General features: G+C 58.0%; 1 protein-coding gene across 1 annotated transcript in view; it reads left to right on the top strand.

Annotated features, from left to right (window-relative positions):
• Positions 1-3,011: 3,011 nt before the first annotated feature.
• Positions 3,012-26,463, top strand: part of FAM222A (family with sequence similarity 222 member A) — a 31,902-nt gene continuing 8,450 nt past the window's right edge. The window contains exons 1-2 of the mRNA XM_075110239.1: positions 3,012-3,431; positions 20,758-20,888. Coding sequence (XP_074966340.1) covers positions 20,807-20,888 — 82 coding nt within the window. The 5' untranslated portion in view covers positions 3,012-3,431; positions 20,758-20,806. The remainder of the gene's footprint in view (positions 3,432-20,757; positions 20,889-26,463) is intronic.

Below are 26,463 nucleotides of genomic sequence, written 5' to 3'. Positions count from 1 at the left end.
TCACTCGCCCAAACACCCCGCACCCCGCTGCGGCTGCTGGCGCCTCGCTCCTCCATGCCCGCAGCCCGGTGCTGCTGGAGCTAACCCAGCATGGTGCTGAGAGCACCAGGAAGGGGCCCAATGTCCACCGCCCGCCACGTTCCTGGACCCCACATGCCCTGTCCTTGCCTGCAGGGAGTCACCTCTCCATATCCCCATCCCAGCGGTGTCCCCTGGGGAGCCGCATTTGGAAATAGCTGGGAGCTGGGGAAAACTTCCCGGGATTTCCTGCGGAACAGGGACCGGGGTTGTTAGCTTAAAACTGGCTGCGGGAAGGCACACAGCCACCTTCATTAGCACCAATAAACCCTCAGCCCCTCGCCATGCCAGGCTGTGGCCGTGGTATTAATTATGGGCAGGAGCTGGCGGGGGGGGCGAAGGAGCCATCACCCAACTGTGTCCTCCAGCATCTCTTTGTGTCCTCGTTGCCAACACGGGAGGGCTGCGAGCGGGGCAGGAGGCAGCGATCCTAAATATCGATGTCGGCCCCGATCAATGCTATCTCCTTTTTCCATGCCTATGAGCTCATTGATTTTTTTTTGTTGTTACCTCTCTGTTTATGTAATGTCTGAACTTTGCACAACTGAACCGTTTAATGTGCAGAAAAGAGCCCTGTTGCCATGAAAACGGACCTGCAAATGACAGCACGAATGCGGAGATATCCCTGTTTTATTGGGCCATACTGAATGTATTTTAACCTTGATAAGTCAATAACTTTTCGTACAAAAGGAACCAAAGCAGCTACAGCTTTCAGAGCCTTGAATGCATTTAAAGCGGAGAGTAATGGCCCGGTTTTAATCCCCTGGAAATCTTTTTCATTCTGAGGGCCAGTCATTTCCAGAGTAGACTGACATTTTGGTCAAAGAATTACAGCGTGCATTTGTCAGGATGAGAGATGAAAACGCTCAGCGCTCCGGATTGCTAGCGCCGGTCAAAAATAATGATATTAAATTAAAGGGACACCATCGTCTTAAAGATCAGCGGTTATGATCCCGCGTATCTCCGCTTTGTGAGCACAGTGGCGGGCAGCCGGCATGGAAAACTTTGGGTGGGCTCCCTGGTGCCGCAGAGGAAGGACTTCCCCGCTGCCACCCCGGATCCGGCCGATGCATTATTTATTTGTGCTAAAGCAGAAGGACTTTTAAAAATCTCTCTCCTCCAGCAGCGAGGGCTGCCCGCTTCCTTTTTGCAATTCAATCCCTCTGGATGTGGAAGTGGAGCCGGTCTCACTTTGCAGAGCTCATTCATGAGCAGATTAAGGCTTTCCTTGTGTTCCCAACATCGCTGGGTGAAATTTATGTTCCGGCAAAGTATTCACGGGTTCCCTGAATCACAAAAGTGTTTCTTCTCTGTAAAGTCTTAAAAAAAAAAAAAAAAGGGATGTAAATGGGGAGGTCAGAAACGCTTAATAGTATCTTCTTGAAGGCAGTGCTGAAACACCCACCTTTTGAAGTTCGCTATTTCAAGATGGATCTCTTCCCCAGCAAAAACACCGTCACCCTTTCAAGTTCTTGTGAGTGACTTCAGGTGGTTAAAACAATTTCTGAGAAGAATGAGGGCTCCAGTTTTTTGTGCAGAATAAAAAGCAATCTTTCTTCCTGAATTACTAATAGCTTTGATTAAATTATCTTTGAAAAATCTAAGTGCTGTTCACAAATCTATAATGATTTTATTCTTATTGCTGGCCTACATTGCAACAGAGAGAGCAGATAAATAAGCTGCAGAGAACGTACAAAGCTCCACAAGAACCTGCCAGATATATGAGCTAAAAATGTTTGAACTGAAACAAATGAATAGTATGAATAGCCCTGCTCAAAGAAGGAATTTATTCAATATAATGTATTTTCACAGGGAGGATAATATGTATTATAATTACACAGAGGAATCGCTCTCCTGAAAGCATATCTAGCTATTATTTTAATTTCTCAACCTTCAGCATTTGCTGGATCAGAAGTGGTGACTGGAGCATCTCCCCGTGTTCGGAGATACCCAGCCCCCCGAAACAGCTCCTGGGTTTCAGCTCTCCTCCCGCACACCCAAGGCCCTGGATGCCTGGGGAGCTGCTGGGGGCTGCCTGGGACAGAGGAGCTGCTAAGGCCCCAAGAAGTAGCCAAATCATCCCAAAACTTCTCAAAGCCTTGTGGTGCAAGGCAGGAGCCGGGGAGGAGGGAGTGGGAAGGTGGCAAACCCCAGGGTCACGTGCTGGGCTTCTTCGGGGGTGCTCGGCAGCGGGGAGCTGCATGTGCATGTGCATAGGGCTCCTCAGTGTCATTATGGGCAAGAGTGAACGGGCGGGCTGCTTCTCAAAGCCCTCTCTATCCATGGATGCTCGCGCTCCCACAGCCTATGGCAATGGTACGATGGATTTGGGGAAGGGATAAAGGAGCTCAGACTCGTGTGCGTGCGGGAAGACTCAGCGATGACAGCACTCGCTCTGACGACACAGCCCACGGGGGGCTCAGCGGTGGCTATAGCCATCGCCGCGGTCGGACGGGAACACTGCACTCCTCCAGCCCAGGTGTCACTCCCTGTTTGTCGCGGCTGTGGCACCGCGGGTGGCGGGGGGGACACGCCGCAGGGGACCCATCCCCGTGCCCTCGGGAGCCCCGCGGGGGGTCCCCCCGAGGGAAACCCCCCTTCGGCGCCGGGACTACAACTCCCATCAGGCCCCGCGGCGCCGAGCGGGGACATGGCGCGGCGGCGGCGCGCGGGGCACGCCGGGAACCGCAGTCCCGCGCCCTGCGCCGGTCGGTGCCGCCTGCCGGCCGCCCGTTCGAATTTTCCCGCGAAAGGGGCGCGTGCGGCGGGACGACCACGCCCCTCGCCTTCCCGCCCCTCCCCGCAGGACGCGCGGCGGCGTCCCCTTGGTAACGCGCCGGGGGCGGGGCCGAGCCGCGTGCGGCCGCCGGGCCCCGCGCGGGGCGCTTCAGTGTCGCCGCAGCCGCGCGCCGGGCGGGAGGCAGCGCCGAGGGGGCCGCGCCCCGCCACCGCCACCGGGCCGCGGCCGCCGCCGCCACCGCCCCCCCCCCCCCCCCCCCAGCCCCGCTGCGCCACGGGCCGGCGGACACCGATCGCCGCCGCACAAAGGAACAGGAGGACCCGCGGTGTGATGCCCCCGGGGGTCGCCGCGCCGCCTGAGCCCATCTGCGCCGGGTTTATTTTATTTTAATTTTTTTTTCCTTTTTTCCCCCCGCCCCCCGGATATTTTTCCTCCCCGCCCCGGGGGCAGAGCGCCGGGAGCGCCGCACGCTGGCCGCGCACGGGGCGGGGCGGGCCGCCGGCGGGGCGCGGGGCCGGGCGGGCGCCGCCGCTGCTGCTGCGCGGCCCGGGGGGGGCGGCCCGGCGAGCCCCGCACCGCAGCGGCCGGAGCCGGCCCGGATCCAGCTCTGACGGTAACGGGGGGCCGGCGGCGGCGGGCACCGGGGAGGGGTGTGTGTGTGGGGGGTGTGCGTGTGTGTGTTACCGGCGCGGGAGGGGGTGGGCGCGGGGGACCAGGGGGCTCCGGCTCCCGGGGCGCATCAGGAGGCGGCGCCGCCGCATCGCGGTGCCCGGCGGTGCCCGGCTCTCCCCGGCCGCGCAGCCGCGGGGGAGGCACGGCGGGCACGGAGCCGCCGCCACCGGCTGGGGACCGGCTCGCCCGTCGCTACCGGAGAAGAACGAGAACAACTTTTGGTTTTTGGTTTTTTTTTTCTTTTTTTTTTTTAATTTTTTGTATGGCTTTTTGGGTCGCCTGACTCGTAAGTGGAAATAAAATATCCACGGGTGCCTCCACGAGGAAAGCTGAGACACTTCCAGCGTGAGCCGTCCGTGAGCTGCTGCCTTTTCCTGCCGACCCGGCTGCCCGCTTTCGTCTGGGGAAAAAAAAAAAGGGGGGGGGGTGTTTCTCCTCCGCCCGCCCGGAGGCGGCGGGGAGGCGCCCGACCCCCCTGGGACACCGGAGCGGGAGGTGGCCGAGCCAGGACACCCGCCACCAACCCCGTGCCGGTGTGGATACCGCCGGTCACAAAGGAGACGAGAGGAAAAGGAACCACCCTGCGATGTTTTATTTAAAAGCCGGTCTCCCTGGCTGCCTCCCGCCGTGTCAGGTAGCTCTGCCGGAGGAGAGCTGTCTGCGGGCGACGTGCATCCCCCGAAACGAGCTCCGCTGCGGAGGGAGCAGCCCTGTGGCACCTGCTGGACCGTCGGCGCTGGGAATACGATTCACCGGGGACGAGGCGTCGTGGCCCCCGAGAGCCACCGGGCAGCACGGCTGGGCATCCGCCGAGGCCGCGACCAGCTCTGGCCGGGGGCGAGCGGGCTGTGCCGCCTCTCCGGGTCGGCCCCCAACAGAAAATGGGATGTTCCCAGTGCCAGCGGTGGCGGCTCAGCCCCAGCATCCAAATCCGGCTCTGGGGAGAGCCGTGAGATCGTGGGAATTTACTGGCTGGAGAGGCAGGGCCTGGACGCAGAGAGCCGGCAGCAGCTCGGCACAGCTCGCTGCAGGGCACCGCTGCTCCGGGTGAAACCCTGGCGCGGCTCCGGCCCTGCGGGGATATTTCTGAGCACAGGCAGCGGCAAAGTTTTACAGCCGTGCTTGGTGTTTCCGAGGGGTCAATCTGCGTGGCGTCGGGCAGTGGTGGTTTGCCTGGCTCTGGTCGTCAGGGCACAGATGTCTCTGTAGGGAGTTTTTTGATGTATATATGTGTGTGTATATACATATGTGCACCCGCCTGGTAGGGATGCCCTTGTTGAGAGGCTGCAGGCAGCTTGCCTGGGCGGGCGACGTGCTTTCACGGAGGGCAGAGCGCTAAGGGCGGGTGGCCGTGGGGGCAGAGCCACGTGGCCCCTCTCTCAATAAGGAGTGTCCCGTGTCTGGCTCGGGATGGTTTTGTGGGATTTGGCAGTTTTGTACCTTCCCGTGCCCCGGGTGTGGGGTTTTACCCTCCGGCGTGCCGGGCACATGCCACTGCTGCCTGGTCCGGGTGCCGCTCCAGCAGGACCCCGGCTGGCAAAGCCTTCGCACGTGGGCTCTGGTGCTGGCGGGTGAGGTGGGAAACGTCCCTGGCAGAGGGCACTTAGCATCCCGGGCCCTCGGGAGGGACTTTTCTTACTAAGGATCCATTCAAACTTTCAGGAGTGGATTCACAGGGGCTGACGGCCACGCTGGGGTGAGCCACGGCGTGAGCCATGTGCCGTTGGGTCAGGCTGCCTCAAAGCCGTAGCGGAAGGAGAGGGAAGCTCTCACCGCGGTGCCTTCCTCTGACCTTGTATGTAGAGCCGGGGAAGAGAAAGCCGTTCCCCGGCTGTGGGAGCCTGGCTTGTTCTCCCGGATTGAGGAACAGCTTTCCTGCTGGCTGAGTGGGTTGATACCGGTGGGGCGCGTTCTTTGTGCCGGAGTAGCGCCGGCTGCGAGACGGGCCCCGTTTCAGCTGACCTTATTAAAAATTGAAATATCTCGGTGTGGATGTTTATCCCCAGGCTGGAACAGAGAAGGCCGGGGAGGGAGGAGATGGGGTGACTGCCGTGCCTTGCCCCAGGGGACAGAGCCCCTCCGGGGAAGCCACGTCACCTCATTTTTTTAAGCCTCTCTGGTTATCTGTTTTATTTGAGCCTGAAACATGCATCCATCCCTGAGCAGACTGCGGAGGAGGCTGTTCTCTCCTCGTGTTGTTTTTCAATTGCAGCCTGCTGCCCTGCCTGGGGAAGGGCTCCAGCTCCCAGGGCCGAGGGTCTCCCGGGTCCCACGACCCCGCGGTGGTGGTCCGAGCCGAGCGTGGTGCTCCGCGCCGGCTGCCGTCCCCGAGCTGCGACCGCACTCCCCGCCGTGCGTGCGGGATTAGTGCTGGGCGTTTGCATCCCTGCCAGACGGCAGAGTTAATTTTTGCCCGAAGTGGTTTTCCTGCGTGGCCTGAACTTGTGCAGGAAAACCTACAGTGAGGCCGGGCAGCCCCACTCCCCTCTCCGGCCTGATCCTGGCCCACCTGCGGCACAGGGAGCTACGGCCCCGTAGGTATTTGGTGAGAGCCAGCCCACCCTGCCATCCTCCCGCTATCGGGGTACCGAGGGCAGGGATGCGGGTCCCGCCGCTGAGCGTGGTGGGTGCCAGGGCGATGGGGCTAGTGGCGGGAGCCTCACGGCCCCGCGGCTCCTTTAGGGGACGGAGTGGGGTATCCTTTGCTGGCAGGGCAAGGTCCTTTGCTGGTGGCGTCTGATCCTCGGACGGGGACAGTTTGTGCGCCGTGACCCCCCCCACCCAAGGCTGGCTGGTGCCGCCCGCGGGGATCCTGCAGCTGGCGGGGTGGGCCGGGGGCTGCACCTGCCGGGACCCCGCTCCCAGCCCCGCCGGCATCTGTGCCGCCGCATGTCCGTCTGCAGCGGGCGCATGCATGCAAAAATAAGACATTTCTTCTTTCTCTTCTGCCTGCGCATTCCTCAAAAAGCTAATATTCATGAAAGGTAATTCAATCAAACCGCGATGCCTATCAGCTAATGCAGCAAAGCTGGCGCAGGGGTGAGAATGGGAGCCAGGAACACAAAAGCCCTGTTTTATTACCTCCTGCTTGCCTGAGAATTGCTTTTCTCCCTCGAGTGAGCCGGCTAAAGCTGGCTTTATTATGTTAACCTATTTGCGTGTCAAGAGCTATTGTGCCTCTCTTTATCTGTGTTTGTATTTGCTCGATGCAGGGAATAAAAGGACGAGGCGAAAATGGATGGCTGGTCAGTGCTTTGCACTCTGGGGGCACTGATTGGTTGCTAAGTGATTTGCATCCCCGGTAATCGCTTTTATCTCGGAAGGATGTCGTGTATAATTATAAGCCTACTGACATCTTTTGAAATCTGCCTAATGGGTGTTTTTAATTTACATGGGAAGCAGGGGCTATTTGTGTTGCTCTGATTACAGGTTGTGCGAGTATATGGTTTAAAATATAGATATTTCCGTAGACGTGGGGGACCGTGAGTGATGAGGCTGTGATTTTTGGTGAGTCCCTGCTCTCCCGGGGATGGGTGGAAGAGCAGAAGTCACTGTGCATGAGTTTGGGGTTTAATCTCTTAGCTCACCACACAGCCTGGGGTGCTGCTGGACTGTGTGCTTGGCATGTGCATCAGCCGTTCCTGTAGCTGTCCCGTGATATGAAATGAGGTGGGCTCCTGGCTGCTGCAAGCCAGACCAGGCTGTGCTGCCCCTGGCTGTTTACCCCCAGGAGCTCCACTCCTCAGCCCTGGGATGAGGCATGGGGCAGGGGCCATGCCACCAAGCCCCCGCTCCGGGTAGCTCCGGGTATCCGTGCCAGCGTGGGGCTGATGGTGCTGAGCAACCCCGCTGTGCTGCGGCTGTGCTGGTGCGAGCCCTGTGGCCAGGTGCCAAGGGGAGCTGGCTGTGCCAGTGAGAGGCAGCCCAGGCTCTGTCGTTCCTCGCTCAGCCTCCCCCCATGCAGAGTGCTGGGTGCTTCATTGGGCCGGGGGGGTAAATATTTAACCGGTGCCCGGTGCTCCAGCTGAGCCCCGCCAAATCGTGGTTCTCAGGAGCTGTGTGATCCTGCGTCTTTATTAGAGCTGCAGCTGGTGGGTTCGCATGGCTGCAGCGGAGCTGCCGTGTTTGCTTATGGCAAATAAAGCTTCTGATCACCTGCAGTCCTGCTGTCAGCTCTGGGCACCTGCACCCGGTGGGCTCTGAACCAGGGGGCACACTGGACCCTGCTATGGCATTAATGGGGCTCAGGGTGTGCTCCTGGTGCTGGGGGCATTGGCAGCGCCATGGGTACATCTCTTGAGCAGGTGGTGGAATGTGGGTGCTCTGAGACCGTCCTGTGTGTGCTTGGGTGTGGAGGAGCCCCAGTGGGCAAAGCAGCCCAGCAGGAGCACGATGCCGTGCCAGCCATGCCAGTGGTGCTTTTGGCTTTCCTGCTTTCTGCCTCCACACTGGTAAATCATTGCAGTGCCTTAGGGGCTGCCAGGGAAAGGTGGAGGTCTGAGGTGGAGGTCATGGTGAGATGAGGGGTGTTGGGGTTCCTCCTGGGGCTTTGTGCACCAGGGCTGGGACATCTCTCAAACGTGTAGAGACCCTGACATGAGGTTGGTGCTCACGATGGGTGCAGGGGTTGGGCTCCCTCTGCAGTGGGACCTGGGTTGGATGAAGGTGCAGGGCAGGTACTGGGGGCAGGTTACTGATGCAGGTAGCTCAGGCCAGCTGCCTTCCTTCTCTGGGAAGAACCACACCTGAACTGCAAGCATGCCCAAGCACATGCCCCGGCTCCCTCTGGCCATGCACAAGGTGACCCCGTAGATTTGTGGGGCTGAGGTTGTTTCATGGCAAATGGCACCGGAGGCAGCGCTGTTCCATCCTCTGCCGTGCCGGCTGGGGTGCCAGGCTGGTGGGAAACGCAGGGCCCGGGAAGAGTCAATATGGGCAGGGGTGAGTGCTGGACCCTGAGCTCCGGGGTGCTGCACCCTCCTGCGTGGGCAGCCCTGTCCCATCCCACCCCGTCCTGGCTGGCGAGCGGCAGGCACCGCTATTTATGGCTGACTGTAAACAAACTCCCAATGAAAGAAAGTTAATGACCTGAGACTGACAGGAGCCTGCTGGGAATTTTTATAGCCCCTGGGACTCCTTTCGCTAAAGAGAGAATACATCAGCGGTTTAACCCAAAACGGGCAAGTGTGCGGTGCAGGGGCCAGGGAACAGCCCTGATGTGGGGAGGTGTTTCAGAGGGGCTGGTCCTGGGCAAGGAGGGGGGTTTCAATGGGGTACCGGCAGGAGGACCGGGCTCCCAACCGTTTCCCTGTCACGCCATGTGGGACTGGGGTGTGCAGCCTCCTCCTTGACCTGGCAAAGGCAGGCATGTCCTGGGGTCTGGGGCTCTCCAATGCTTTCATCATCTGCCTCTTGTAGGTCATCTCTGCCGTGCTCCAGGCTAGAGCAAGGGTTGGCTTAGCGTTGCTGGTAACCACACAGTAATAAAGCCTTAATACCCTGCAGCGGGGAGGTTTCACTATCAGAGATAAATATTCATATTGCTTTCAAATTCAGCCTTGGTTGCACGATGGGTGACGTGGGGGAGACAGGAATGCTCTGGTGTGGGGTGCTCTGCAGTCCCGCTGGCCTGCCTGCCCTGCCTGTGCCTGCCTGCTCTTTCCTGCCTGCCCAGCTGTCACGTTTAATATCACATCCTGGCTAAATGCAGGGTATGAATATCACCGTTGGTTCTCTTGGGGGACAGGATGGTGAGCACAGCGCAGGGTGCCCTGCTTGCTCTGCTTGCTGCCTGCTCCCTTCGCCGCCACCTTGCATGCGCAGCCTCCGTCTGTGTGTGACGCTTGATTTACCGAGAAAAGCTGGCAGTTAAACCTGACAAATTGAAGGCGGTTTTAAGTGGTTCAGGCTAATTAATAGTCAGGGAAGTATCAATTTTTTAAGGGATGCTCTTGGCTTGTGGGGAGAGCTGAAGCTTGACTTTCCCTTTGGAAAGTAACGCCATCTGTGCGGTCTCCCAGGCAGGGGGACAGAGCCGAGCTCAGCGGCATTGCTCTTTGGTTTCTGACTCACAGCCTTGTATTTCTGCTTAAATTTCTCACCCCGTGTGGCTGGTGCCAAAGGAGGAGCCAGGACGGGGAGGGATGGGGCCATCTTGTGAGATCAGCTGCAGTGCCAAAGCCCCTCCGCTCCTCTTGGTGCCCTTCAGGGGTCCGGTTATCCTCTCTTTTTGCAATGACCTGCTGCTGCTGGGGTCTGTGCCATGGCAGCAGTGCCGTAGCGTAGAGCTGTGCTGATCGGGCAACTGGAGGGCTTTGGCCGCCATAGCCACCTGTAGTGGAGCAGCTGGGTGGCCGCGTCATCCCTGCTCCCACGGGGAACCCGCAGGTGAGCACTGGCATTAATGGGACCATCAGGCTCCATCCTGAACTGGGACTGGGAGCTGATGCAGGTGAACTAGAGCAGCACCCTCTCCCCTCGGTTCATGTGCACGCGACCCAGATGCTCACATCTGCTGGTGTTTCCTGAGCTTGGGCTGTGGGAATGCCATCCAGGGTTCAGATTTTTAAAAATTCATAATGAAAGGACCTTAAACTTTCCCGTAAGAAGGAAAGGTAGAAAAGCAGCAGTGCCTGGTCTCTGGTTGTGTGCAGCACAGAAAGACTCCGAGCTGAGTATGATAAAAACTTGATGGTACGGGGACCTGAGCAGTGTCTGCAGTGGTCTTGGCATGCTGATGCCGTGGGGTGCAGCAGAAGTGGGCACCTCCAGGCTCTCTCTTGGGGCCGTGTCCCAGCCCGGGTCCCGCAGCAGCACAAAGCCTTTGCTGGGCCACGTGCTCCATCTTTCTCAGCATAGATGGGGTGCGGGTGGAGGTGGTGGTTTTTCAGTAGCCCTAATGCTTGGGGATATGAGAGATTAAGGTTAGTGACCATTTTTTAACTCAATAAAGGGGAAGACAAGCTGGAGTCTGCAGTCCAGAGATATAATTAGTTCGCAGCAGTGGTGCTTTCTTGATTTAGCTTCAGAGAGCAGAACAAGACAAGGATGTTATACCCAATTAGCAATAACATACAGTCTGAGCCTCGCTAGGTAGATAACAAGCCATTTTTATAGCTCTTCTTCATGGACTTTTTTTGGGGGGAGAGGGGAAGGGGAGAGGGACTGACTCTTTATTTCTTTTCATCTGGGAACAATTATTAGTGAGCTCAGAAAGCCCAAAGCCAAGTGACGCGTTGGCCAACACAGATGACAAAAAAAAAAAAAAAAAAAAAAAAGAGCTGAAACATCCTGGAGCTGAGCTGAGGCTGTCTGTCCATCTGTCCCAGGAGGCTACACAGTGGCCCCAGGGCAGCTGAGGGGAGACTGGGTGGCCTGGCAAGGACACGGGCAAGGGCCACCCACGCACCATGGATGTGTCCTATCTGCTGCTGCAAGGGTTTATGGCACGTGGACTGGCAGCGCTGCTCGCTGCCCCAAGGGGCCTGGTGCATGCGGGGCCACTGTCGGCGCTGCTGGCAGCCCGGCTGTGCCCTGAGCCGTGTCCTGCAGTGGGCACGCTGGCCCCCCAGCAATGTGACCCCCAGCTGTGTCCCCTGCACAGCACCAGCCAGATGCCAGCTGTCTGCCAGCGCTGCGATCCTGCTTTATATTGCGGATCGATGGCCATTGATTTTTCCTCACATGTAAACCTGGATGGGTTGGGGCTGTGGAGAGTTTTCGTGCATGTCTGGCTCTGGCTCTACTGTGGTCAGACTATCCCGTGCTGGTCTCCACAGCCTGCCCACCCTCCCCCAAGCCTCTGTGCAGTGGTGAAACTCAAGGACATCCAAAAAAACAGCCTTGTAAAAAGTCTAGAAAACTCAGTATCATTAATCAGCTTTTAATAACAGGCTCTGCTGTTTATGTGGGTCATTTGCAGGCTGCTCTCCCCTTTCCTTGCTCCCCAGGCAGCATCACTGGCCTGGCCCCTCCTGCAGTGCCCAGTAAGGACGTGGCTGTGGGAACTGGTGGGGACCCGGCTGCATCTGGGGCACCCATGGGAGTAGGGCAGCCCAGTGCTTCCCTCTAGGTATGGCCAGTGTGGGGCATCCCTTGGGACACCCCTGCCCCAGAGGGGTCTCAGGGTGGGGGACTTTCTCCCTCCTGGTGTTGTCCCCCACCAGTCACCCCTCTGCCATGGGGCAGAGCCAGGAGATGGGGTGCAAGCTGTTCACACCCCTGGGAGGGCAGGGGGCTGCTGTCCCCTCCCCTGTCCTTCCCCTCCACTTGCCAGAGTGTTTTACAGGTAGATGGGCAGCGTCCCTCCTGGGGTGGCTCTGGCTGCATGGGACCGCTCGGTCTGACGGGCCACACCCCCAGCCCACCCTGGGAAGCATCTCCCCTTGCACACTCAGGGCTGATGGGGACAGGGATGGGGACAGCCCAGCTCTCCTCCTTGCTGGGAGAAGCCACAGAGCCGCTCTCTGGACTATTAACACCCCACAATGATCATCAGCTCTCGTCGTAATCATTAAGACTATTAGAAAGAAATGTTGGCTTGCAGCTAATGTCAGACTTTCTGTTCTGCTTTGCAAACGCGCACAATTAATGCCAATCAGCCGGGGGAGGCAGCCAGCTCGCAATCACGGCTGCTCTGGCGCGGCTGTCAGCTCTTGCCATCCCGGCTTGTACATTTTCATACAATTGCTATAAACATCCGAGGGAAACTCCGTGTTCTTTGGCGGGCGTGGGTATTGTTCTCTGTTCCTTTTAATTACTCGGCATTCAGCAGCTCATCCGGCCTCAGATCGGTGGGGGAAAGTAGAGCTTTGTAAAACAAATACATAAATCTTGAGAGATGCCTTATTTTCTCCATTCGGTGGCTGCATTGGGTTGTCTACAGCTAAGTAAGAAAAGCCTATTTAATTTTTCTTTGGCTTTTTCTTCTTTACCCCTCTTTGTGTTGTTTTCTCCCTGTGGGGACACAGGCTGGCCGTTCTCCCCCCGGGAACCCCAAAAGCAGGGCCAGCTTGGGAGAAGGGGGGCCAAGAGCTGGAATTACTTGACCGGACGGTGGTATAATCCTCGTTACAAAAGTACACATCAATTATAAGAATTCCTACAGTAATCTTAGAAATCTATCTTTTCTGCTGAACCAGCTCATTAAAGAGCACCATTCATTTCCATCTCTCCGGGTGAGAAGGGTTTAAATCTCCAGAGCTTTGTATTACAAAATAGACTTAGGGTGATGGACTCTCGTTAAATATTAAAAGAAAGAAGTGGATTTTCCCCCCCCTTTTTTCCCCTCTTCTCCCCCAGACTGGTGGCGCAGACGAAGCATAACGTAAGGAGGTGGGGGTGGGGGGGCCCGGGGGGCTGGGGAGGCCCCTGCTGTGAATAGCTTCCCCATCTGTCAGCAGGGTGATGAGGGGCTGTGCTCAATGGGTGCCTTTGAGGACCCTGTGCCTCCCCTCGCCCGGGGACCCCAGCCAGCGCGGGGGAGGAGGGAGGGAGGTTTCATCGGGCCACCCTGGCAAGCCCCTGAGCCTGTGCTGGCCAGGGCCGGTGGCACAGGCAGGGCTTTTGTCTGCTGGTGGGGCAGCGGCTGGCCGCAGGGTAAGGCAGGGGCACAGAGCCCCTTTGTGTGCAGCTGCACCCTGAAGAGAGCAGGGGCAGCGGCGACGGAGCCGGCCGATGCAGGGATCGGGAGTGATACCCAGGGATGGGGAGCGGGATGCAGGGATGGGGGGCAGCAGTGGGTATGGGGAGCAGGTACCCAAGGATGGGAGAGCAGCGGACAGCCGGGGTCGAGGGCGGCGCGGGGCAATGTGTGCGCTGCCGTGGAGGCTCTGTGCAAACACGTTAATTTGTTTTCTTTCTTGCCTCGCCTTTCAGGGTAATTGGTTGCATTTGAAGCCTTTGTGAAAGCCTTTGATTATAGTAATTTCAGCAGTGCGATCTACCCTGGATTCCTTCGTCAGATTCTTTCACAGCTCAGGCACTCAGGGCTGTAATTACTGAGCAGCGCGCGCCTGGCCGCTGTGCACGGTGAAGCTGGCCGGGCGGCTGGCCGGCCGAGGTGCCACGGTGCTGCCGTGCCAACCGTGGGAGCCCCAGGCCTGCACTCACTGTGGGGGCCAGTGAGCCCCTGGGAAGGGGCAGGAGGAGCCATGCTGGGCACTGGGGAGCTTTGGTCTCTGCAGTGCTGGGTCTCAACTGGGGAAGTGAGTGCTGCACGCACCCAGGGGGCCAATTCCCATGCCAGGCTGGGCTCCTGGCTTGACAGGGTCTGGGGTGCTTTTAATTGCTCCTCTGGAGGCTTCCCTGGAGCTGCTTGGATTTTCTGTTGTTTTGATTCCATATCTCTGCTGAGGCTGAGACCAAAAGTCCGTGAGCATCCTAAGCATCCAGCTCTTGCTGACGGAGGTGGTGGGCAGCTTGGTGGGCTCATCACCCTGGACCCTCTCCCCCATCCATGTGCAGGTTGGAGGCACAGTGTGACCATGTCGTATGAGTGAGGTTTCGTTCTGAGGGCCTGGTGGGGGCCCCCCCTGGGGCAGTGTGTCTCCCACTCCCCAGCACTGGGCATGTTCCCGCCGGGTACCAAATTGGGGAGGATAGGTACATACAGGCAGATCCTGCCTACATGCTGCATGCTGGCCCTGCCCAGGACCCCCGTGCATGCAGCCAGGGCCGGGGTCTGCCAAAACACCAAAGGCATATGAGCAGGGCCCTGATCTTTGCTAACGGGGCTGCCTCCCCCTCGCTCCTGGCATTCCGTTCCCAGTTCCATGTAATGACCTTCTCAGCAGTGGCGTGCCAGCGTCTGCCACTTCCAATTACCCACGCCTGCTCAGCGCCGCAGCCGTTCCTCACCCGGCTGTGGCATGGGGGTTTCTTCCTCCCCAGCAGGATGGCAGCAGGTTGCGGGGGATGTTGCACTGGGGTCCCCACCCTCCCGGCTCGGGGACCCTCAGGGACCCACTGTTGCTGCCCAGGGCTCTGGCTATCCTGCCCCAGGGCACTGGAGATGCTTGGGTTTCCAGAATCATTATTAACCTGTTCGAGAGCTGTTCCCGCTTGCAGCTAAAATAGATCTTTAATCTCTGCCCAAAATAGCTCATTTGACGAGAGGCCTCCTTAAAGCTGACACATAAATTTAACCAGGCTGCCCGAGCCTTGCACAAGGATGTCTGCAAACACTCAACAGCACTTGAATTGTTGTGGTTTTTTTTTTTAATTCCATCGTTACGGGCACACCTGATACCTTATTTCTTCCATTGGGTCATTTGTATCAGTCAGGAGGCAATTTGCTTGTGTCCTCTGCTCCAGGCTGTGGCAGCCGTGACCCCATCCCAGTCTCCCCGGACCCACTAGCAAGCAAAAGGAGATTTTGTGGGGCGCTTTTGATTTTCTGAATTTTCAGGGGTTTCTCCTTGGAGCCACCCTTGGAGCCCTGGTGCTGGGTGGGATGGGAGAGACCTCTCCTTGTTGCTGCCTTAGGGTACTGGCAGCGAGGGGACACTCTGTCCATGTGCTGGTGTGGCCTCGCAGGCATCGCTCCTGGCATCAGTGCCGCTCCTTCCCTGGCAGTGTGCCGTGGCCGGTGAGCTCCTTGCTGTCCCAGGGTCATGGCAGCCCTGAAAAGGCACCATCCCACTGGCAGTGGGGCAGCAAAATGTTTACTCCATAAATTAAGGCAGGCTCTGGGGAAGTGGGAAATGGGAATGCTTGCCATGTCAGAGCAGCAGCCGCCCCCTGAGTTGGGGCTGAGATGGGGGTGCAGACAGTGCCTGGCCATGCCTGTCCCCATGTGTCTCCTGGTGTCCCAGTGCTGGAGGGGACTGTCCCGTCCCCATGCAGGGTGCACTTGGGAGAAGTTTGTGCACCCGCATCCCTGTTGGGGTATGCACCCTCTCCTCCGTGGGGTTCTCCCTGCAGGCTCAGTCTCCCAGGGTGAGGAATGATGGAGAAGTTGGGAGGCAAGGGACCCCCCAGGTGCACAGCTGAGTGGCATCCAGCTGCCAGGGTTGGACCCTCATGCTGAGGGTGCAGCTCTGCTCAGTGCCTTCCAGGTCCTGGGCTCACCCTGGGCACCGTCCCTCGTTCAGCTGGCACAGGTCACTCCCCCAGCCCCCCTGCAGTCCCCCCACTCCCCTGCTGCCCCAGCAAGATCCCAAGCAGCAAAATAATCACTTCCAGCATCATCATCTGCTGCAAACCCCAGCTTCCAATTTTAATCAGAGGAGCTGGTGTTGCTTTAAGATCTGCGGGTTTTAAAGATCACAAGAGGGGTTAGAGAAAATTACCCTTGACTCTTACATGCTAATGTAATCTCTAACCAGATCTGCAGCACTGCAGCTAAAATTGCTTTTTAGATTAACATTTAATTATTAACAGGGCCCCCTGAAAGGCCTGGGGCTGGAGCGTGCAGAGGGGACCGGATTAGCCGGGCGGGATGGAGCGGCGGCCAGGCGAGGGGAAGGTCGTGGCGTGGCCCGCGACACCATGCCATGCTTTATTGCAGCCCTCGGCATGGCGGCGTCAAACTTTCTGCTTTATTTTATCTGGTGCTCCCTGTGATTTACAGTGGGGTGACCTTTCCTGCGCTTGCCCATTGCAGGACTGAGCTGCAGTGTTGCTTGCTGAGCACCACGTCCCCCCCACCGCCTCAGCCAGGGGACCATAAATTTGCTGCTGGATGGGAGATGGGCATGAGCTGGCACGGCAGCTGCCTGCATCACTGCAGTGCCAGGCAGCAGCGCCAGCCAAAATCCCGCTCGCTCCTTTCTGTATGTGGAGGGGAAGCCTTCCTTCCCTGGCACCTCCTCACCCTCGCAGGAGGGATGCCACCTGATGGGAAACCAGTGTCCATGGGGACCAGGGATGGTGGCAGCAGCCATGCTGGCGCTGCTGTGGGGGTAGCACCGATGTCCCCAGAGCCAGCAGAGCGGGGGAGCTCCCCAGCAGGGCGGTGGGTTTCCCCTCGATCACAGTGTGAAGGGATGAGGGACGGCGTTGTGACAGGTAGCCCCGGCACCATGGTGGGCAGGTTTGTTGCACTCAGCACGCTGGGGACCAGTGAGGGCTTTTGCCTAATTTACCAGTGCTGCCGGCTTTCAAGGGTTGCTGCCAGCCTTGGCCTTGCTCCCACACTGTCTGTCCGTTTGTCTGTCTGGCACTGTCAGAAGCCTGTTGCGCCTCTCCTAGCTGGGGTGACCTGATCACCTCCTGTCCTTGTGCCAAACCCAGCACTGTCTTTAAATAGCTGGGGGAGCCATGGCAGTGTGACTCAAACAGCTTTACAGCATCCCTGTTCCTGACCCACTTCCTCTCCCAGACCTGAAAACTCAATTTTTATGGGCTTCCACCCCAGGTGGCCCTGATAGCACCTGGGGAAGGATGTGTACACATTGCACCAGAGCCCAGATGGTGTCCGAGACCTTGGCCCTTGCTTTTCCCAGCAAGAGGGCTGCTCCTGCCCAACCTGCTGCCCCCGGCTGCCCCCGCCCTTCTCGCCACCCTTGTGCTGCCTGTCAGTGACACAGACCCGGTTCAAGCTGAGACTTTAAAAGTTCCCTTCCCCACCCCCGTCACATTTTCTTTTATCTAAATCCTCGCCTGTGAAAGCTTCTATCGACAGCTGCGCTGGCCTTATCTCTCAGGAGGGACCTTCGTGGGGCTCTCGGAGGAGATAAGCCCGACTTATCAGCCGCTGATGTCAGAGGAGGTGCCAAACCCTCCCGTCACGGGGGCTTTAGACATAGAGGGTTGTTTTTTTTTTTTTTATTAAAGTCACAAAGACCTTGGGCTTATAAATAGTGTGATGTAGAGATAGGGCTTCGAAATTAGCCAGCCCGGGGTGGGGGGTGGGAAGGAGTGGTTGGAGAGGAGCTGGAGAGGGATGGAGTGGGATGATGCTAGGGCTGGGGACTGGTGCCGTGGGATGTGGGATTGGGGCTCCTGTGAGACCCTGTTCCTGGCATCCCCAAGGGACCCCACTCCTAGTGTTCCCTAGGGACCCCACTCCTGGCATGCCTGTGAGCAGGACACTTTCCCCATGTGCTGCGATGCCGGCAGTGCCACTGGCTGTGTGGTGGCTGGGCCATCGGTGCAGGCTGGGCAGAGGCCGTGTGGGCTTGGGGTGGTTTGGCAAAACTGCTGAGTGTTGTCTTTCCTGCCATGAAAGAGCCCGAGCAGCTTGAACTAAATCGGATTCTGCTGATTGGAATTAGTTCAAATGCAGATGGGGCTAACTAAGCTGGTGCTAAGCGTTTGGACAGCCCAGTGCCCAATTCCCATCAGCTGATTCAGGGGCTTTTCTGAGCGGCATTAACAAAATGCCACCATGGCACAGATGCCTGTTGTGTCACGCCGCCCACCCTCTCACTTATGGGTGCTTTAGGGGGCTGGGGGGGTGCCCGACATGGTGCCAGGACAGAGGGATCATGTCACGGCACATGCGGCACCGGGGCCTTTGTGGTTATGAAGCGTGCCCATGAAGGTGGGGTGAAGCACAGCATAGCTGTCGGAAGAATTATTTCCACTGTGTGACACTGGGAGATGGGGGCGGAACTGGGATCTGAGAGTTAATCGTCGGCTTTGTTTAGTTTGGCATGTGGTTCCCGTGTCTCCCAGCTGATGCCAATGATGCTCCCGCTGTGCACAGCCGAGGTCAGGACAGCTCCAGGAGGGTGCTGGGCTGTGCATGGGTGCGTGGCAGGGCCTGGAGAGCAGGAGCCGGGAAGCACCCGTGCCATCCTGGGGGAGCCCTCAGAGACCTGCACTGCTGGGCCCCCAGGACCGAGGGTGCCTGTGGCTCCTGTGACCAGCCACGAGCATCTGCCCTTCCATGGGGGCTCAGCCCTGGACTGGGACTGCATCCTCGCCCTTCCCCTGTCAGCACCTGGATTTTGTGCCCCACGGGCAGCCGTATCCTGCCCCGTGGGGGCTGGTTGGCCTCTCCACTCGCCCCGTGCCCCCTCTTTCCCTGGGTGCTTCCTCCTTGTTCTTAGCCCCGTTTTCCCTGGGGACCAGCAGGAGCCTGATGCGCATCCAGCAGTTGCACGAGCTGCCTGCGAAGCCCGTGCCCACCAGTGACTCGGGGCAGCGTCCCGGGGAGGAGCCGGCCTTCCTGCGGGGGAGGAGGCAACGTCTGCCTGCTGATCGGCCAGACAGTGACAGCCAGTGGGACGCCAGCCCCAAGGTCACTGCGTAGTTGAGGCTCAGGTATGTCAGGAGCTGGTGCCTGGCGTGGCCACCCCCTGCATGCCCATGGGCACCCCAACCCAGGGCCACCCTGCGGGGATGGGGTCGGTGTGGCAGCTCTCCCCGGCACGGATGCAGCCAAAGCTGAAGCCAGCTGGTGGGCACACACCAGCATGTGCTGGGGGAGCCGAGGCGCGCTGGGAGCGGGGCTGCGTAATGAACCCCGAGTCCCGGCAGGGAGAGGCGAGCTCACTGGCAGTCAAGTGCGCTCAGCCTGTGAATAAGAAGCACTTCATTCTCTTTTCAAACTGTATAATTTCTGCCTGATTGTAATGGCATATTTTAAAATTACCAGAAATCGAAGCCAGAAAATGGATACGGCTGCTTTTACTGCGAGCTGCGTTAACAAAGGATATGTAATGCATGAAATAAAAACACCTCCCTGCCCCCCTCCTTTTTTTTTAAGACAGTAATAGGAGAAAATTGGTTTTGAAACTGAATAAAAGTCCCTTTCAGAGGAAATCATTTCTTTCAGGGTACCTTTGCTGAAAGTAAAATAGTGAATAATGAAAGGTGGTTACATGATTGTCTTTCATTTAGAGAGCGCGAGGACAGATGGAATCTGGGAGAAATGCACGATTGGAATAATTGCATGGTAACAAGGCGCTTGTTGTGAAATTAGTATCTTAAGAAAGTAGTGAAAAAGGCTTTTACTCATGAATACTTCATTATTAGGAGAAAACAGCACAATTTGGGTTCTCCAGACACCTGCTTGGTATTAGATGACTTCCTCCTCCCCTCCTGCTCGTCACACCTTTCGTTAACGAGTCTCTCCCTTCCCCAAGTTTGGAGCGTGGTGGCAGCAGGGGTGAAAGGGCGAGACCCCCAGCCCCCTCGGGCAGAGCGAGGCCATGACACTGACACCCCGTGTGGGTCCCACTGCCACTGCCGGCCATCCAGCCCAGGAATGAGCCCAGAGGCTGCGACCCCCCCCGCCCCGGTGAGGAGGGGCACGGGGCAGGAGCAAGCAGCAAGCACGCAGGCTCTGTTGTCTGTGCAGCCATGGTGGCTGCGAAGGCGGAGCAAGGAGTGCCCTGGGCACAGCTTGGGGAGCATCCGTCCATGCTTTGCTGCCTGGTGGGTGATGGTCACAGACTCTGCCAGTGCATGCCCGAGGCCACCGCACAGCTCCCTCGCATGCCGGCCCCTGCACCACTTGCCAACGTTGCCGGGGCATGCAGGAAACATTCTGGATGGGTGCAGGAGGGCATGATTCCTCCATGACGGAGCACGTGAAATGATGTACCCACCTGTGCCACCTGGCCATGACACCCAGCCATCAGTAAATGTTCAGCTGGGAGAGAATGGCTCAGAAGCTGTGACGCCGGAGGATGGGCACTGCTGCCTGCTTTTCTGCTGCTTCTGCCCACGTCTCCCTGCCCTCTCCAAGTGGGAATATTGCTCTCTGCGCCAGCCGGAGCAGTGGGAGGGTGTCAGCAGCAACTGGTTATAATTCATGCCCTCTGCGGCGGCTCGTGAAGGATGTACAATTAGCAGAGCGGTGGCGGCGATGACTTTGGCCTGACCCCTCCAGCTTTTGTTGAGCAGATTTTGATGCCAGCTGGGAGCTGGCGACGGATCCCAGGACCCCAAGCGGGATTTTAACGCCATCTTTCCCCAGCCTTGGCCAGAGCCGGCAGGGTTGCTCTCTGCTGGGAGGTGCTGGCTGGCACACTGGCGGGGTGGTCTGGCACTGCTGGGAGCACGGTGCCGGAGGGATGCCCCAGCTCTGCCCCATTCCCGGCAGGAAGGGCAGAAACCTTTGCAGGAAGCACAAAATCACCCACTGAGACCTTCATATTTATTTTATATACATTAGTATTTGTTTAAGGCTTTCAGAGTTATTTATTTATCTCCAAAGGAGCAAAGGGCTCTGAGCAGTGTGTGCCCGCAGTCAGCGCCAGGAGCTCACCGCCTCCAGCTCCTTTGCCCGGGGAGCAGCTGGGTGGGCAGGGGGGTGACGGGCAGTGGGGCGGGCAGGTCCCCTCGCCTGACTGGCATGTCTCTTCTCTCGCCAGGACACAGGCCAGCAGCGGGGGTGGCGCTGCCCGCCCAGAGGCCCGGACCATGCTGGCCTGCCTGCAGAGGACCCAGAACCCCCCAGCCCAGCACCTCGCCTGCCCCAACAAAGCGCTGGAGCCACGCAAGTGTAAGTGCCTGGGGGATCGCGTGCCCCCTTTGATGTTGCTTCTCTTATTGAAAAAGACATTTATTTAACTGATAATTAAAAAGACCAGGAGAAGCGGGGCAGGGGGTGGGGGGAGGAAGGAGACAAGATAAGCAAATTAAATTGGGTTGCTCTGGTTGATAAGTCAAACTTCAGAAAATGTTGCAGAGCTGTCTGGGAAGCGCGGCAGCGGTAGAGGATGCTGCCATCGCCTGCTCTGCAGCCCCCCAAACCTCCCAGGCCCTTCCCCCCCTAATTACTTTCCCCGTTTTGCTGCAGCTCGCCTTCCCCAGGAGCTGGCCTTTCAGATAAGCTGTAAACTAGTTACATTAAAATGGGATCCAAAAGGTCACTCCAGTAAAGCACCTGTCTCTCCCAGCCTTTGTCTCTCAATCCAAACCATGATTAAATGTATATTTAATGAGCCTGCTTTAGGCAGGCGTGTTTGACCTCCCCGGCTGGGAAAGACGCATTAAGATTCTCAAGTGATGAATGTGTGTTTTAAAGAGGGGAGTGGATATTTTTCTGCTGGTCTCAGTTGGATTTTTAAACATTGCCGGCTGAAGACAAATCAGCTGTAAAGCTCTGCTTGTTAGTCTGTGACAACCCCTGGGCATTTGTTTAATGATCTGTATTTTCCCAGAGATGTTTTTCCCCTCTACCAGGGTACCCCGACACAGCCGAGTGAGCTGGGCATGGGGTCTGGGTGATGCTCAGCCATCCGGGCAACCCCCAGCATCGTTCCAGCGGGGCTTGGGTTACACTGGCAGCCAGGAGGGTTATTTTTTGGGTGAAGCTCCCCAGGCTCCAGTGCAGCCTCGCTGCAGGGAGCAGGTCAGCCAGGCCAGAGGCAGGTTGATGGGCACCCGTGCATCCCAGCATCATGGGCGGGGAAGCATTTGTGGGTGCATCAGCAATTGCGGGGGCAGGCAGGATCGGTGGCCCCCAAGCTGTTTGCACCTGGGCGCCCATTGGGGTGTCAGCTCTCAGGGTCTCGGCGAGTCTGCAAAATGGGTGGGTGCGTGTGTGGACCCCTGCACGCTTGTGCTGAATCAGAACTTGTGGTGCCACTTAGGTCTCCTTCTTATTAGTGTCTGGAAGGAAAACGGATGTTGCTCTTGTAAAATTATTCCTAATCCGTCACGCCTGAGCAGCGCAGAGCAGCGCAGAGCAGCGCAGGGCTGGCGCGAGGGTCTGGCTCCCGGCGCGCCTCATTGCCACGGGCTAATTAGTTCAGCCATGCCCACACGGTCTGAGACCTGCAGGTGGGCCGGGCCTGGCAGGGTTTTCAGGAGACCTAGCTGTGGCTCAGAGCTGGGTATCGTCTCAGCCCACAGGGATGGTGAGGAGCAGCACCTTGGCACGGGACCCAGGAGCACCCTCCTGCCAGGGGTTTGCTGCTCCTCAGTGTTTCCCACCCCACCAGAGACCCTCCTGGAGAAGGTGCTAAAACACTGGGGAGCTGGAGCCTGTGCGTGGTGTTGCTACGCGGCAAGGCGCCCATCGGTGGGGAGACCTACTCATGGGTGCAGCCACCCATGTCCTGGGAGGGTCCCAGCCCCAGGGTGCCAGGGGGTCCCCAAGCTGCGCTGGTGGGAGGAGAGCAGGTTGCAGAGGTCTGACCCCAAGCCAGACCCCGGCAGGCACGGGGGACTGGGGTGCTGGGGTTTTTGGCTGATACCACTCCATCCCTTGGGGCAGGACAGCGCTCGCCTGGATATCTGAGGCTTCCCCCCAGGGCAGGCTGTGTGTGGCAGCAGCCGCACTCCCCGGCTGGACCCCTGCGCCGTGCTCACCGCCAGCCACTGCCAGCCAGGTCACCTTAATCAAAGTTTAGCTGCCCGTATGTTTCTGCTCATTATGGGCAAATCCAGCACGTCTCGCTCCTCTCTGCCTCCTGCTAGTGCAAATTAAATTGCAGGTGACATCCAGGGCCACGCATCTGGTTTGGAATACGATTTTCTCTTCTTTATTTATGGCACCTGCGGTAAGCGTGGCGCAGAGGGACTGGTGAGCCGACACGCGGGGCTGAGCCTCCTGCCACCTCCTAAATGCCTGCGTAGGTAATCGACAAAGATAGCGTTCTCTTAAAATGAGGCACAATTTAGAAGTGCCTCTGATTACTTAATTTGCTCCTGAGTATCTCAGTAATTATCTTTATGGGTCTTATTTCTGTCCTCTGGCATTGTTTCTGTCGATATTAAATGAGTCTGGCTCTCGGCACATTGGCCGTCTGGCCCAGCACTACTGTGAAATCCTATTATCCTGCCCGCGCTGCTGATTAATTTTTGTATTAATTTCACGTAAAAGGTGAGCTGACTAATTTTCCTGCCCATGCTGGGAGCTGACGGCCCCGGCGCCTTCACCCCCAGTTCTGCCCCTTGGTTCTCTTGCTATTGACCGTCCCCCTGTCTTGGTGCCTCACGCACTGGTACAGCCACATCCCAGCAGACTTGCTTCATCCCACAAAATCCATCCCGTTAAATGCCGTAGGTGACTTTGCCGCAGCGCTTGCCATTGCTGGCTCATGGCCGGTAATCCCGGGGCTGCACCGTGGGCACCAGCCCGGCGTGGTGGCCTTGCATCCTCGAGGAGGATGCAGGGAGGCAGCAGGAGGGTGCCCAGAGCCCTGCCAGACCTGCCTGTGTCTGCCTACCTCCAGACGAGGAGCAGGAGCCTGCGAAGAAGCAGGAAAATATCACGTCCAATTAACTCCAGCAGCCTGGTCCCTTTTGATTTTATTCTGTGCGCATTACAGGAATCCTGAGCTTTATTTAAATTATAAATCAAATAATACCACTCTCGGCTTGGCCAAACTCTTTGCTGCTCTTGCTCTCTGCAGTAATGTAGCGGTGGCTTATATTTAATTAAATGTTACTTTCTATGTGCCCTCCTTCAGCCTGCACTGCTCTGCCATCAGCCTGGGGCTGGACGCATGGCTGGGGGGTGCAGGATGCATGCTTCCGTAATGGGGTGGGATCTGTATGGAGCTGGGAGTTATGGGAAGCTTCCCGAGCTCCCTCCATGCTAATGTCACGTTTCGCCATGCAAGCATCAACCACCACCTCTCACCGTGCACGTCCTTCTGGCGTGGCTGGATCCGGAGCTCAGCCCCACTGGCCTCATGCTGGGGGTCCTGTGGGATCTTGCACCTCGGCCCCACAGGGACAGTGTAAGACATGGCTCTTAGGGGGTGGCGGGAGACCTCCTGGGGCTGCAGCTGTATTATTAAAACACTAATGAGAGGTGAAGGCTGGGCTCAGAGAGCAGCAAAGCGCCAGGGACCCAGCTCCAGGGTCACCCCCACCTCTCCCCACTCGCCCATGGGGACTCTTATCAGTGATAAAACTGTTTAATTGCATGTGGGATAAAGCCCCATTTAATGGCTTCTCGTTACCCAATTCTACTTATTCCAAGGGCATTTTCATTAAAGTAGCTGCAGCAAGGCTCTGCTTTTGTACACACCCATAAAATATCATTTTAATTTCATGAGGGGTTACACATGAGTGAAATAAGATTAATTCTTTCATTTTCAGTTTCTGGAAGGGATCGGTTAATGATGGTTCTGTGTATTTATATACGTGCCATAAAAAGGAGTTCAATTAACTGCTGTGCCCAAAATGTGCTGTTGACTTGCACTTTCCCTGCCAGGAAACGCTGCAAAAACACTTTTCGATCGGTCACGTGCATAGTGGGAGATGGATGGGGGGGGGGGGGCTGCTCGGCACTGGGGCAGCCTCTCCAGGCGGGACCATCTCCCACCAGGTCAGAGCCCTGGTCTTTGGGTGGGCTTCACCGATTACGCCCCAGCAGACGAGGGGGTTTTAGTTTGTGTCCAAACTTTCCAGAAGTGCACTAGTCCATGTCCGCGGGGCAGGTTCCTGGGCACTGGTGGCGCTGTGTGGGGCTGCAGACCCATTTCCTGCAACCTGTGCCAGGGGTGCCCACCCTGCTCAACCCCACAGGGATGGGGTGCCATGGACACTGGCAGCTGCGCTTGGTGTGCAAAGCCCGTGTCTTAAAGTTAATCAAATACTAATCTACTGTCGATGACAGAGCGGAGGGGCTGGGCTGAGCTGCGGGGCTGCCGGCCATGGTGGGATCCCTCCTGGTCTCAGGGTCCCCTCGGTGGCTGTGTGGTGGGGTGGCATCAGGGGGCCTTCGGGGTGGCTTCAGGGCTGGGTTGGGGCAGTGTTGGGTGTCAGAAGGGTGGCATCATGGCTGTATTGGCGTGGCACTGGGGTAGAATCAGGATGGCATTGGGACAGCACTGGGGTGGCACTGGGATGATGTTGGGATGGTATCAGGATGGCACTGGGGCTTGTGCTAGGGTGGCAATGGGGTGGCATCCTCATGGCCACGATGCTGCCCTCCCCATGTGCCTCCTGCCCGGTGCCATTTGCCTTTGCCATGTCGGTGGACGCAGTGGCACAGTGCGCAGCGGCGCGCGGCACTAATACCTCGTGGAGGAGACAAATGGGAAGTGACACGTGTGTGTGTAGACGGGTATTTGTGGTGACGCTTTGACTGCAGATAATAAAGTGCTCGCCCTGAGGTGATCCAATTCAGCAGCCGCCTCGGCAGAGCCGCGCGCCGTCGAGGGGGAGAAGAAAGGGGAGGAAAAAAGGCCCGTCTGAAATGACATGTCAGCCTAAAAAGGGAACGTGTTAACGGATGAATATCTGGGGACGGTGAAGCCCGGCGCTTCCCTTTGTGCTTTGTCATGAATTTTGTTGTCTTTGCAGATTACGGCTCCTGCGTGGCTGCCGCACGGGGTTTGCCACCTACGTTTATTCAGACAGATTTTTCCCTCTATGATTTCTGTAGTTGGTTTTAATTTAAGCCCCCAAAGCCGGGGCGCATATGTCTGCTCCTCATGCCGAGGATGCTCTGCCAGAGGATGCTTTTGTCCTGGCTGCATGCCGGAAGCCGGGGTCCGGTGGGTCCGGCAATGGAGGGTCCTGCAAGCGGGGACGCAGCGTTTCTGGGGGCAGCCATGGTGCTGCCGAGGGTGCCGGTCATGGGTGGCTGCTGTCCCTGCCAGGGTTGTGCTCGCGGGGGACCAGGGACCGCGCCGGTACATGGGCCCCCCACCGCATCCGCCGTGGCGCGGTGGCCTCTGCACCACCCATCCTGGGGACACCGTCACCATAGAAACCACCGCACTTCGCAGGGTGGGAAAGCTGGTGCAATGTGACAGCAGCCCAACCTGCCTGGCGCAGAGTGAGCAGTGGGGATGGGGGCAGTACCGGCAGGCCCCTTCTGCCCGGTTGCACCCCAAAAAAGTGGCCTCCTGCAGCCACTATTGCTGGGACTGGGAGCTGCACACCCCCATGTCTGCCCACAGGTCACCCTGGGTCTGGGCAGGGCAGCATCCCCCAGCGACCCCCACGGTTCTGCCTGGGAACCCCTGAGGTTTGCTCTGCCCTTAGCAGGGGGGCGCTGGCTCCAGCATCCCGCTCCCCAGCCCTGGCTCCGCCGCACAGGCAGGCCCTGCCCTCCAGCCCCGCGGGGTGGGCAGGGGGGTCCTGCCGGGAGCTACTGCCTGCAGGGCAGG

This window comes from Phalacrocorax aristotelis, chromosome 15, assembly GCF_949628215.1.
Source record: "Phalacrocorax aristotelis chromosome 15, bGulAri2.1, whole genome shotgun sequence".
Taxonomy (NCBI): domain Eukaryota; kingdom Metazoa; phylum Chordata; class Aves; order Suliformes; family Phalacrocoracidae; genus Phalacrocorax; species Phalacrocorax aristotelis.
This window is presented reverse-complemented; position numbering and strand designations above follow the sequence as displayed.